At 26.5% G+C, this 15,375-nt stretch overlaps 1 protein-coding gene across 1 annotated transcript in view; it reads right to left on the bottom strand.

Annotated features, from left to right (window-relative positions):
- Positions 1-15,375, bottom strand: part of LOC141301015 (A disintegrin and metalloproteinase with thrombospondin motifs 20) — a 144,329-nt gene that overhangs the window by 116,455 nt on the left and 12,499 nt on the right. The window contains exon 3 of the mRNA XM_073831270.1: positions 7,168-7,345. Coding sequence (XP_073687371.1) covers positions 7,168-7,345 — 178 coding nt within the window. The remainder of the gene's footprint in view (positions 1-7,167; positions 7,346-15,375) is intronic.

A 15,375-nucleotide genomic window follows, 5' to 3' on the forward strand; every position in this document is an offset into this window, starting at 1 on the left:
CAAAGCAGCTGATATTTGCCATAGCGACAGCATGCAGGTAGTGGACCGCCGAGTCGCTTTCACTCCAAAATGGCAGAAGCGTAGGGCTGCTACTGGGCGCCGCTGTTGCAATGGAGCGCTCTATTGACTTTCACTTCTTGTCAGTATAAGTTCTTTAATGCAGTTATGAAGCCGCTTCAGGGCAGGTGCGTTGAGTTATAATTTACTTTGATAATCCCGAAATAAAGACATTAAACTATATGCAACAACTGAATTGACGCTTCTAAAAGCAACGCAGTTTAATGGAAGACTATGTACGCAGAAATCCATGCTCGTGCCACGTCGTGCAGCCTTTTGCGCAGAAGTACTTGGTTACACAAGTTTGTATAGGTAATTGTGTTGTAAATGCAATTGTCAAGCAGTTTGTGATGCATTTTGGAAACAGGAGATGAGCGCCTGATCTAATGCGCCACCTGGCCCGTTCTCGAAGACTTACTTTTAGTCATTATTTGGGTAGCACACATATTCTGAATGCCTTCAGCAGAATTCAAATTAGCCATTTTAATCTAGATTAATTCCAAGATTTAATCTAGATTAATCTAGATTAAAAAAATTTATCTATGCCCACCCCTAATATATATATATATATATATATATATATATAATTTTTTTAATTCCTTTGTGTTTTTATCATTTTTATTAGTTTTTGGAGTTTTAAAAAAAAAATATTTCTATATAGTTTTAGCTATATCAGTTTTAGTACTTTAACTTAAAGTTGTTTTATTTCAGTTAGTTTCAAAATTTTCAAGTTATTTTGTCTATATTATATACATTTTTAACATATTATATATGATTATTTTCAATTATTTCTTATTTTAACTTAATTAATTGTGCGCTTTTGTCATTTTTATTAGTTTTTAGATTTTTAAAAAATATTTCTATATAGTTTTAGCTATATCAGTTTTAGTACATTAACTTAAAGTTATTTTATTTCAGTTAGTTCCCGAAGCATCTTCTTAAATTTTTATTTTCAAATGTTCAAATTCTAGTTATTTTGTACATATTATAAATATTTTAATATATTATATATATATTTTTTTTATTAATTAATTTTGCGCTTTTGTAATTTTTTTTTTATTAGTTTTTGGATTTTTTTTTTATATATATATATTTCCATATAGTTTTAGCTATATTAGTTTTAGTACTTCAACCTGAAGTTATTTTATTTTTAGGTAGTTCCCAGTGCATCATCGTATTTTTTTTCTTCAAATTTTCGAATTTAAGTTATTTTGTATTTATTTTTTTATTTTTATTATTATTATTTTTATTATTTTATTTATTATTATTATTTATATTTTAACATATAATATATTTTAATTTTTTCTTTATTTATTTTTAAAATATAACATATATATTATATATATATATATATATATATTTTTTTTTTTTTTTTAATTTTGCGCTTTTGTAGTTTTTATTGGTTTTTAGATTTAAATTTTTTTTTTAGCTTTATTAGTTTTAGTACTTTAACCTAAAGTTATTTTATTTCAGTTAGTTCCCAATGCCTCATCTTATATATATTGTTTTTGTTATTTGTTTTTTTCAAATTTTTCAATGCAAGTTATTTTGTGTATATATATATATATATATATATATATATATATATATATATATATATATATATATATATATATATATTTATTTATTTATTTTTTAATTTTGTGCTTTTATCATTTTTATTAGTTTTTGGATTTTTCTAAAATATTTCTATATAGCTTTAGCTTTATTAGTTTTTAGTACTTTAACCCAAAGTTATTTTATTTCAGTTAGTTTTTAAATGCATTATCTTATGTTATATTAGTAATTTATTTAAGCCTTATTCCAATTCCCAAAATGCTTTTGAACAGTTGTAGGTAACAACAGCAACACTAATCTACACTCTCAGTGGATGCCAGCTAGTAACTCAAATCTGTTTTTATCTGTCCCGAGGTATTTTAAGACAAACATCTGCGACAAAGTTGATACTCAAGCTAAAGACGAGCGCGATGTGCATTAAGCGGCACAGCTATCAGTGTTTATTTGAGGAGGTGTTGAGCGTCAGGCGTGTGGAGGAGCAGATGGAGTGACTCATTAGTCCGGCCGTAACATGCAAAGCTGGAAAGAGTTTCCGACAACACCCTGCAATCCATCACACGCTCAGATCTCTGCACCTCTAATCACTCACTGGAGCATCAGCTCATGTCTCAGAGCACATTACAGCTGTTTCTACAGTCAGACTCATCAAACGAACATTCATCAGTTCAGCGCTGCTCGTCTGAAACACATCCAGACACTTGAGCGACAAACCATCAGTCTTGAGAAAACCAACTGAAATGATATTTAAACCTTTTTCCTAAAAATGACGATTACAACTCGGGGACAATCCCATAGACTTACACTGACAGAATATTCAAATGATCAACACTCAAACTCCAACTGACAAAACTCCCACAATCCTTTGAGACTCAATCAAACTGCTCTTCTATCAACTAGATTTAGAATCCAATCAAACTCATTTATCTATCTATGCTAACAACATGCTAGTCATGTTTACAAAGTTGCTCGCACGTTTTAGCATGATTAACAAGTTATTGGCATGTTGCTAACATGATTCTAGCATGATTACCAAGTTGTTAGCATTATTGACATGTTTCTAGCGTGACTTAGTTACTAGCATGTTATCTTCCTAGAATAATGCTAACAACTAGCTAATCATGCTAGAATCATGCTAGCAACATGTTAATCATGCTAGAAACATGTTAGCAACTTGCTAATCATGTTAAAATCATGCTAGCAACTTGCTAATCATGTTATAAACATGCTAGAAACATGCTAGCAACATGCAAATTCTGCTAGAAACATGCTAACAACTTGCTAATCATGCTAGCAAAATGCTAGTAACTTGCTAATCATGCCTAAAATGTGCTAGCAACTTGGTAATCATGTTAGAATCATGTTATCAACTTGTTAATCATGCTAACAACATGCTAATCATGCCTAAAATGTGCTAGCAACTTGGTAATCATGCTAGAATCATGCTAACAACTTGGTAATCATGCTAGAATCATGTTATCAACTTGCTAATCATGCTAACAACATGCTAATCATGCCTAAAATGTGCCAGCAATTTGGTAATCATGCTAGAATCATGTTATCAACTTGCTAATCATGCTAACAACATGCTAATCATGCCTAAAATGTGCCAGCAATTTGGTAATCATGCTAGAATCATGCTAACAACTTGGTAATCATGCTAGAATCATGTTATCAACTTGCTAATCATGCTAACAACATGCTAATCATGCCTAAAATGTGCCAGCAATTTGGTAATCATGCTAGAATCATGTTATCAACTTGCTAATCATGCTAACAACATGCTAATCATGCCTAAAATGTGCCAGCAATTTGGTAATCATGCTAGAATCATGTTATCAACTTGCTAATCATGCTAACAACATGCTAATCATGCCTAAAATGTGCCAGCAATTTGGTAATCATGCTAGAATCATGTTATCAACTTGCTAATCATGCTAACAACATGCTAATCATGCCTAAAATGTGCCAGCAATTTGGTAATCATGCTAGAATCATGTTATCAACTTGCTAATCATGCTAACAACTTGGTAATCACGCAAGAATCATGCTAGCAACTTGCTAATCATGTTATAAACATGCTAGAAACATTCTAGCAACATGCTAATCATGCTAGAAACATGCTAACAACTTGCTAATCATGCTAACAACATGCTAGTAACTTGCTAATCATCCCTAAAATGTGCTAGCAACTTGCTAATAATGCTAACCACATGCTAACAACTATCTAATCACGATAGGAACATGATAACAACATGCTAATCATGCTAAAAACATGCTAGTAACTTGCCAATCATGTTCGAAACATGCTAACAACTTGGTAATCACGTTAAAATCATTCTAGCAACTTGTTAATCATGCTAGAAACATGTGAACAACATTCTAGTAACATGCTAGAAACATGATAACAACTTGCTAATCATGCTAACAACATGCTAGTAACTTGCTAATCATCCCTAAAATGTGCTAGCAACTTGCTAATCATGCTAACCACATGCTAACAACTATCTAATCACGATAGGAACATGATAACAACATGCTAATCATGCTAAAAACATGCTAGTAACTTGCCAATCATGTTCGAAACATGCTAACAACTTGGTAATCACGTTAAAATCATTCTAGCAACTTGTTAATCATGCTAGAAACATGTGAACAACATTCTAGTAACATGCTAGAAACATGCTAACAACTTGGTAATCATGCTAGAATCATGCTATCAACTTGCTAATAATGCTAGAAACATGCTGGTAACTTGCTAATCATGTTAACTATATGCTAGTAACATGCTGATCATACTTGAAACATCCTAACAACATGTTGATCATGCTGGAATCATGCTACCTGTCTATATCTATATCTGTCTAGCTATATATCTATCTATCAAACATTAAGCTTTTAAAACTACTTTAAACTTCAAAATATTTCAGACTGCAAACCTTAAAACTTTTAAAACGTGGAAATCTTTTCAAACTTTTAACCTTTTTAAACTGTTCAAACTTTTTCAAACGTTCTGGTCCAGCTTTCTTAAGCCAACTTCAGAGTTTGTTTTGACAAACTTTTTTATCTTTATATTTTTGTCTTTTTGTCAGTTTAATAATCACAGCAGATTCATGTTGTTCAAAGTGTTCGGTATCTGAACATCAGACTCTGACTGTTATCAGATTGAACCAAAGGCAAGGACACCTTTAGTCGAGCTCTTTTCATCCTCAAGTCTTTGATCCATGACCCAGATCCAGCGGCACATCTTTACAATAGAGATGCGGATGCTTCTTTCAAGGAAGATTTCAGCCAAAATTCAACATCTACTCACTCTAATGAGCTCTAAAACCATTAAAGGAGCAAAAATGTATCATAAACAGGACTGAAATGAACATTACCATAATAATAATTATTAAAAATGTCAATTAATACAATTTTAGGATGGATAATCATGCTGCACCTTACAATACTTACTCTTGCCAAATGACAAATTGGTTTAATCAATAATATTCTTAGATAATATTTGCAGAGAAACTAACTATATTATGATGATATGACATTAAAAATCACATTTTAAAATAAATAAAACAATGGAGAGTACAAAAATAGTAAAACTTAACAGTAAATAAACTAAATAATTGTAATTTAAATTTAGAAAAATACTAAATAAATAATAGCAAATACAATAAAAAGTCAAACTTAATTAAAGCGCAAATAATATAAAGCAAATAAAACATGCATAGTACATAAAATAAGAATAAAAAATAATAAGTTAATAAAAAATAAATAAAACAGTGAAGAGCACAAAAACAAAAACTGAATAGTAAATAAACAAAATCATATATTAAAATGCTAAATAAATAATAGCAAATACAATAAAAAAGTAATTAAAAAAGAGTAATAATAAGTTAATAAAAATAAAAATAGTTAAAACAATGAAAAATATAAAAATAAATAAAAACTGAATAGTATATACACTTATAAATGGTCAAATTAATTACAATGAATAATAAAATAAAACTAATAAAAATGCATAGTACATAAAATGAATAACAATAAAAAATAAGTTAATTATGATAAATAAATAATTTAAAAAATAAATAACAATAAAAAATAACAAGTTAATAATAAATTTAGTATATAATTAAATAAATAAAACAGTAAAGAGCATTAAAAATAAAAAACTTAATAGTAAATAAACCAATAGTAAATAAAATAAAACAATTATAAGTGGTAAAATTAATTAAAATGAATATTAAACTAAAACAAATAAAAAAATTCACAGTACATAAAATAAATAATATATATAATTATATAATATAATATCATTTGTATAAGAATACAAAAATAAATAAAAACGTGATAAACTAAAACAATTTTATGAATAATAGTAAATAAAAATAAACAATAATAAATAGTAAATTACATAAAATAAATAAATATTTAGCTAATAAAAATAAATGTGGTATATAGTATAGTAAAATAAATAAACAAAAATAGTAAAATAAAATAAAAGTTACTTAAAACATTTAAAATGTATAGTGAAATGAAAGCAAAAATGAATAAAATAAACAATCACAAATAGTAAAAAAAACATACATGATTAAATAAATAATAAAATAATTTTAAAATAATTAAAATTAAGATTGCAATGGGGTATTTTTGTTCATTTTGGTGGCATTTTTGTCTCAACCCCCATTAATTTCTGACCCAGATTATAATAATAGTTCATACAACCCAAATCTAGTATATAGTTAAATAAAACAGTGAAGAGTACAAAAATAAAAAGTCATAAACTAAAACAATTTTAAAAGAATAGTAAAATACTAAATTAATAATAATAAATAAAATTAATAAATAAATATTAATAAAGATATTTATTAATAAATAAATAAATAAATATTTAGCTAATAAAAGTAAATGTGGTATATAGTATAGTAAAATAAATACAATTTTTAAAATAAAATAAAAGTCATTTAAAAAATTTAAAATGTACAGTGAAATGAAAACAAAAATGAATAGTAAATAAAATAAAAAATTACAAACAGTAAAAAATATACACAATTAAGTAAATAGTAAAATAAGTTTAAAATAATTACATTTTTTGCCCCATTATCTTGAATTTCGGGGGCATTTTTGTTCATTTTGGTGGCATTTTTGTCTCAACTGCTATTAATTTCTGACCCTGATTATAATAATAGTTCATACAACCCAAATCTAAGACGTTCAGAGGAACTTTCAGCCTTACATAAAATAGCACACAAGTCCTATGAAACAATTTATGGAGTATAAAGGACTAAAATGACAAGAGAGTGACTAAAGGATGACAGAAGTGTGATTTTTATGTGCATTATCACTTTAAGATCCCACTAAATGAAGGTTATGGCTGTGCTGGTCAATGTAAGTCAGAGTTGTGGAGCGACTGGAGTTGATTTACTTTCATTAAATGAAGAATTCCACTAAGCGGCTCATAATGAAGACGCTAATCCTCACAATAACAGCCGAGCCAAAGCACACACTTATAACCACAATGGAAACACAAAGACTTTCCTCCAGCATTCATAAAGCGTGTACCTGAGGCGCTGCACGGCTGCGTGTCGTGTGACTTCCTGTTGGCGTCATTTGACTTCCTGTTGGTGTCGTGTCGGTAGAGCAGGTGAGGTTTGTTGTGCTCTTCCTCATACTCGTCTCCATCAGCGCTCAACAGCGGCTCCAGGAAGAACTGACCGCTGTGTGTCGTAAACGTGCCGATCTGAAATAAACCAGCAACAAACACACAATCAGAGTGATTAAGAAAACTCCATTGGTGTCTTTTATTATATGAAAACGATTTTATAATGTCTTGTTTCAGATCAAATAAGCTAAATTCCATAATAACATTAATAATCTGATTTATTAAAAAATTGAACAATAAAACAAAGTCACATAATAACAATACATAGTGATAAATACATTAAAATCAATTCCATATATAAATTAATATTAAAGTAAAAAATGTAAAAAATAACTAAAATTAAAAAAAATGAAAAAAGGTCAAAATCTATAAATAAATGAAAATTACTATTTACTAATTAGTAAAATAAAATATAAATTAGTATTAAATAAAAAATAATAATCATAAATAAACAAAAAAGGTAAATCAATAAATAATTGATAATATATAAATTAAGTAAATAAATATTAAATTAAAACATAAAATTAAATGGAAGTAAAAAATACAATTTAAAAATAAATAAATAAATTCATAAATAAAGGTATCACCCACAAACGACAACTGAAAAAAGGTCAAAATCAATAAATAAGTGAAAATTACTATTTACTAATTAGTACAATAAAATATAAATCAATTTTAATTTTAATAAATTAAAATAAAAAAATAAATAATAAATAATCCAAAAAGGTAAATCAATAAATAATTGATAATATATAAATTAAGTAAATAAATATTAAATTAAAACATAAAATTAAATGGAAGTAAAAAACACAATTTAAAAATAAATAAATAAAGGTACCACCCACAAACGACAACTGAAAAAAGGTCAAAATCAATAAATAAATGAAAATTACTACTTACTAATTAGTACAATAAAATATTAATCAATATTAAATTAAAATAAAAAGTAAATAAATAGTAATTAATCCAAAAAAAGATAAATCAATAAATAATTGATAATATATAAATGAAGTAAATAAATATTAAATTAAAACATAAAATTAAATGGAAGTAAAAAATACAATTTAAAAATAAATAAATAAAGGTACCACCCACAAACGACAACTGAAAAAAGGTCAAAATCAATAAATAAATGAAAATTACTATTTACTAATTAGTCAAATAAAATATAAATTAGTATTAAATAAAAAAATAATAATAATCATAAATAAACAAAAAAGGTAAATCAATAAATAATTGATAATATATAAATGAAGTAAATAAATATTAAATTAAAACATAAAATTAAATGGAAGTAAAAAATACAATTTAAAAATAAATAAATAAATAAATAAAGGTATCACCCACAAACGACAACTGAAAAAAGGTCAAAATCAATAAATAAATGACACTATATAAAATAAATAAATAAATATTAAATGAAAAAACACAATTAAAGTAAAAAAAAAGAAATGTAATTAAATTTAAATGGATTTTAAAATAAATAAATCAAATCATAAACAATGAAAGGAATCACCCACAAATAATAACTGAAAAAGGTGAAAATCAATCAATAAATGACACTACATAAAATAAATATTAAATTAAAACATACAATTAAAGTGAAAAATTATTAAATTTAAATTTATTTTAAAATAAATAAATCAAATCATAAACAATTAAAGAAATCAACCACAAATGACAACTTAAAAAGGTAAAAATCAATAAATAAATAAAAAAGACTATTTACTACAATATAAATTATTTTTTTTAAAAATTAAAAATAAAATATAAATTAATTAATAAAAAAGGTCAAAATCAATAAATAAATGATAATATATAAATAAAACAAATAAATATTAAATTAAAACACAAAATTAAGTGTTAAGTAAAAAATAAAATTTTGAAATAAATAAATAAATCAAATCATAAACAATTAAAAAAAATCAACCACAAAAGACAACTGAAAAAAGGTGAAAATCAATAAAGAAATGAAAATTACTTTTTATTAATTAGTCAAATAAAATATAAATTAATATTACATTTAAAAAATAAGAATAAAAATGAATTAATCAAAAAAGGTAAAAATCAGTAAATAATTGATAATATAAATAAAATGAATGAATATTAAATTAAAACATGAAATTAAATGAAAGTAAAAACTAACATTTAGAAATAAATAAATAAATAAATAAACAAACAAACAATTAAAGGTATCACCAACAAAGGACAACTGAAAAAAGGTCAAAATCAATCAATAAATGACAACAGATAAATAAAATAGATAAATATTAAATTAAAACATAAAATTAAATTAAAGTAAAAGATTTTTAAAATAAATAAAAATGAACGAATCAAATCATAAGCCATTAAAGGAATCAAAAGTATCTTAACAGCCTATATAATTAATAAGGATAATTATAGTAAAATACACATGAATTGTAAATAAAACAAATGAAAATTAGCTAAATAAAATAAAATGAACACTTTTCAATTATTTTAATGTTGAGTTTTATTTATTTATTTGTTTTTATTATTTATTATTTATTCATTTATTTAATTTACCATTTAGTTTGTGTTTATTGTATTTACTATAATTTTTTATTTTGTTAATTTACTATGCGTCTTTATTTACTATTCATGTTTAATGTATTGTAAGTATATATGTGACCCTGAACCACAAAACCAGTCGTAAGGTTACTTTTTAAAGTAAAATCTGAATAAATACGCTTTCCATTAATGTATGGTTTGTGAGGAAGGACAATATTTGGCTGAGATACAACGATTTAAAAATCTGAAATCTTAAGGTGCAAAAACATCTAAACATTGAGAAAATCACCTTTAAAGTTGTCCAAATGAAGTTCTTAGCAATGCATATTACTAATCAGTAATTAAGCTTTGATATATTTACAGTAGGAAATTTACTAAATATCTTCACGGAACATGATCTTTACTTGATATCCTAATGATTTTTGGCAAAAAAGGAAAAGTCGATCATTTTGACCCATGAGTGCATTGTTGGCTATTGCTACAAATATACCTGTGCTACTTAAGACTGGTTTTGTGCTCCAGAATCACCTAATGAAATAAATGAACAGTAATAATCAATCAATAAATACAGATTGACAGTCACATGACCATCACTACAGCAACACGTTCAAACACATTCCTGCATACATTCCTCACAGCGGCAGCGGCGCTTACATAAGCATCAGTTTTATGATACTGTACGGAAAACATCCGACATAAACATACCAGCTAATAATGAAGCGGAAAAAAGGCCTTCGGTCTGTTTGAACGAATGGAAACATGTTTGACATCAGCTTTTTCCAGCAGATTCCCCATGAAGACAGATCACAATCTCTGTCAATCACAGCACTATTCATCCTGCCCTCACAAACACGCCACTAAATGCCATTTCTGTGTCATTTCTCCCACAGCGTGGCCTTTCAACGCCCCACGGGAAGAGCGTCTTCCACCAATACTCAGCTCATACACAATATATTACATCCAATATTGATTATTAGATTAAATCATCAACAATTAAAGAACCAGATCACCCACAAACCACAACTGAAATAGGCCAAAATCACTTTAAGAGATAGCATAATAATAATAATAATAATAATAATAATAATAATAATAATAATAATAATAATAATAATAAAAAGTATAATAATTGAAGTGTTGAAAATAATCAGTAAAATAAAACGAATCAAATATAAATAATAAAATAATAAATAAGTTTTAAAAAAAATTAAATTAATAAATTAATTAATAAAAAGGTCAAATAAATAAAATGAAAATGCATAGTAAAAAATACATAAATAATGAAAAGGTGAAAAGGAATATATATATATATATATAACGTAAAAAAAATAGCAAGAAAAATAAAATACATCTTAAATAGAATTTTTGTAAAGTTAATGTATAAATTATTATTAAAACAAATTACTAAAAATTAACATTAAAAGAAATTGATAAAAAAGGTAAAATTAATGAATAAATGAAAATGCATTGTAAAAAAAATATACAAATTATTAAACAGGAATATACATTAATATTACAATATTAATATATACTACTTTGGATTTTAAAGTTAATATATAAAAATTATTATTAAAACAAAAACGAAAAAATTACGAAAAATGAACATTAAAACAAACGCATAAAACCTAAAAAAGGTCAAATAAATAAATGTAACTAAAATTTTAAAAAATGCATAGTAAAAAATACACATAAATTAATAAACAGGAATATATATATATAAGTTAATATATTCAAATATTTTTAAAACAAACTAATTACTAAAAATTAACATTAAAATAAATTAATAATAAAGGTTAAATAAAGTAACTAAAATACATTTAAACATAAATTAATAAACATAAATGTATAAATGTATTAAATAAACTAAGATAATTAGAAAAATAAAATACATCTAAAATAGAATGTTAAAATTTATATATAAAAGTACTATCAAAACAAAAAAAAACTAAAACTGAGCATTACAATAAATTAATAAAAAGGTAAATAAAAAAAATAAAACTAACTAAAATAAACAAAAATGCACTGTAAAAAATATACATAAATTAATAAACAGGAAGGTGTATATATATATATATAACAAATATAATTAGAAAAAAAATCTAAAAAATTTTATTTTAAAATTAATAGATATTAGAGGTCGATCGATATATTGTCCGGCCGATATATTGGGCCGATATTTGCCATTTTTTAATATATCGGCATCGGCCGATATCCGTGTTTAGTAGCGCCGATTTAAAGTCAGGCACGTCTGCGGGCAGCCCCGTGTTATTGCTGCGGTAAAACGCGCTGCTGTGAAGGACCCCAAGCCAAAACTTTTGTAAGATTCAATAACAGGTCTGAGAGATAAATGTAAGGCTTAAATTCTGTCCTATGAAGATTTGCTTGCAGTTACGTTTAAAGTAGTGGTGGGCCGTTATCGGCGTTAACGTGCTGCGTTAACGTGAAACTCTTATCGTGCGATAAAAAAAATATCGCCGTTAATCTATTCTCAAATTTGGGTTGGGAGCTGGGTCTAAACTACGCAAGCTATGATGACTTTCACCTTGATATTTTAACGCGGATGTATACCGAAGAATATGGTCGCGCGTTTAAGTCTCCTCCGCCAAAACACAGATGGGATCGCGTCGTCCTCCATTCATAAAAACCGAATCTACTATAGCGAAATGCCACGTAAATTCGTCGTTTTTTGGATTCATAAATCAAATGTTGGTCTGTCACTTAATTCAAATCGCGATATGGACTAGTGTATGTGAAAACTGAAATGCAAAAAGACCGTTTTAATATGAATCCGATATGTTCCGTTTGCCTAGATGTATGAATGAATGGCGGAGGCGAGCTTTTACTAAACGCATACTGACACACACGTGACGTTCCCGCTAATTTTTGGCATTTTCATCTCACATGAACAGATAAACTCAATCTCCAAAACTGCTGTGAGTGTCACTTTTACCGTTTCATTTGAGAAAACTAGCATCATATCATACTGTATACACAGAAACTTCACGGCAACCTGTAAAAATAAAAGTACGGTGTAACATGTAATGGGCTGGGTAGGTGTTGACGTTAAAAAAACACAATCTAATAGGTAGAAAAAATAATTTCATTGTTAGTAAACACAAGTACATCTAATTGAACATAATTTATTTTCATCAAGAAATTATCATAGAACAGCTTTATGAGCTTTATGATCCATTCTCAAAGACTTACTTTTAGTCATTATTTGGGTAGCACACATATTCTGAATGCCTTCAGCAGAATTCAAATTAGCCATTTTAATCTAGATTAATCTAGATTAATTCCAAGATTTAATCTAGATTAATCTAGATTAAAAAAATTAATCTATGCCCACCCCTAGTTTAAAGACTGTAGTCGAGAACAATCAGCAGCTTGCTAAGCTATTAGCATATTAGCCCCAGTGTTATAAGTTCAGTTTTATTTTTCCTGTATCCGAGTCAGAGAATTTTACTCTGTGCGTGGGGTGGAGAAGGCGGCGACGGCTCTCACAAACAAGAGGGTGGTTATAGCCGCGGGTCTGGTTATAAAAAAATGCATTCTAATTACTTGTGGTTGGATGAGGTAAATCAATAATGATGTAAACATTAACTACATTTTCTAAAATCTGAACCTGGGTTATGTGGTCAGGACCGTGGCGCCAGCTTTCTTTTAAATATATTTTGATGATTGCACCTGATGCGCCCGCACCGTCTTCTCAGTCACCCCAGATACTGTGAGTTCATACCTATGGTCACGTTCAGATGTCAGTAAACGTTATTTTTTTCAACATTGATTTGGCTTAAAAGCACGAGTGATTAAGCCTATATAAGTGTGCAGCGATGTGCAGATCAGCTGTTAAAATGAACCATCCATTCTTCATGTTATCATGCAAAACTAAGAATTAGAATAATAGTAATAGGAAGATCGTGTGCGGTTTGCTAAATCAGAGGAAAATATACGGGGCAGGTGGGTGGCAGACAGATTACACTATTGCCTGATTTTGCTTTATTTCGTCGTCAAAAGTAAGATTTTGATCTCTTTTGTCATCAAAAGTATTCTGAAACAAGTCACAACTGAGCCGCTGTGCATCTCCATTTAAACACAGCGGTGTTTCGTTTATGAATGAACGTGCGTTTTTAAACGAATCTAGTGAAATGATTCAATTTCCCATTCATAAAGAGAGTCATTTGCTTTATTCAGGAATGAATCAGCTGCTCGAACGAATCAAATGAATGATATGATTCAGTAATTAAATCAGTGTCTTGCCGCCATCTGCTGGTTATATAAATCATTTAAAAATTTCTGTATTCAAAATGTTATATTTAAAACATTAAAGTTTAACATTAATCTCAGCTCTTAAACTTTTATGTAAATGATTAACAGTTTTTATATTATCTGTTTTATATATTTAATACTTGGTCAGTTCGATCTGTTTGGTTAACTTTGGTTAAATATTTTATAATAATACCGAAAGATGGTTCATTGTGTTCATTGTTCATGATGTTAAGTTTAGAAATGATGTGCATCCACTTATTATTAGTGTGACATTTTAGCATGCAAATAAAGGGAAGAACTTCAAGATATCGGCCCTAAAAATCGGCAACACATATCGGCTGACCCTGACCTCTAAACATCGGCATCGGCTATAGAAAAACCCATATCGGTCGATATCTAATAGATATTATATAAAAACTATTATTAAAACAAATTATTTAAAATGAACATTAAAATAAATAATTAAATAAAGGTTAAATAAAGAAACTTAAAATAAGTAAAAAATGCATATAAAAATAATATACATCTAAAATAGAATTTTAAAGTTAACAACTTTAGTAACAAACAAATTACAAAAAATGAACTTTAAAATAAATTTTAAAAAGGTCAAATAAAGAAATAAAAGTAACTAAAATAATATTACTTTATATATATATATATATATATATATATATATATATATATATATATATATATATATATATATATATATATAAAATAAACCAAATATTATTATAAAAATAAAATATATCTAAAATAGAATTTAAAAGCTTTATTTAAAAGCTATTATTAAAACAAACAAATTACTAAAATATACATTACAATTAATTAATAAAAAAGGCAAAATAAATAAATAAATAAATACAAAAGCTCAAAATTAAAAAAGTAAGCTATGTGTTGCTATTAAATCAAATCGCCAACAATTAAAGGAAGAGATCGCCCACAAACGACAACTGATAAAGGTTTAAAATCACTTTAAGAAATATCATAACAATAATCTGTGATTAATAAAAAAAAAAAAAATAGTGATATATAAAAAAAAAAATTATTTAACAAAAAATAAACAATAAATTAATGTTACAAATAAATAAAATACATAGAAAGGTGAAATAAATAAAAATGAATAGTAAAAACAAATAAACAGTAACATTCATTCATAATTTCAATTCATAATTACTAAAAACATACATTAAAATTAATTAATTAAAATGTATAGTAAATAAATAAAGTCAAAATGCTCAAAATTTAAAAATCAAACGTTAATAAATCAAATAATGAACAATTAAAGGAACAGACCACCCACAAATGCC

The sequence above is a fragment of the Garra rufa genome, chromosome 25 (assembly GCF_049309525.1).
Source record: "Garra rufa chromosome 25, GarRuf1.0, whole genome shotgun sequence".
NCBI lineage: Eukaryota > Metazoa > Chordata > Actinopteri > Cypriniformes > Cyprinidae > Garra > Garra rufa.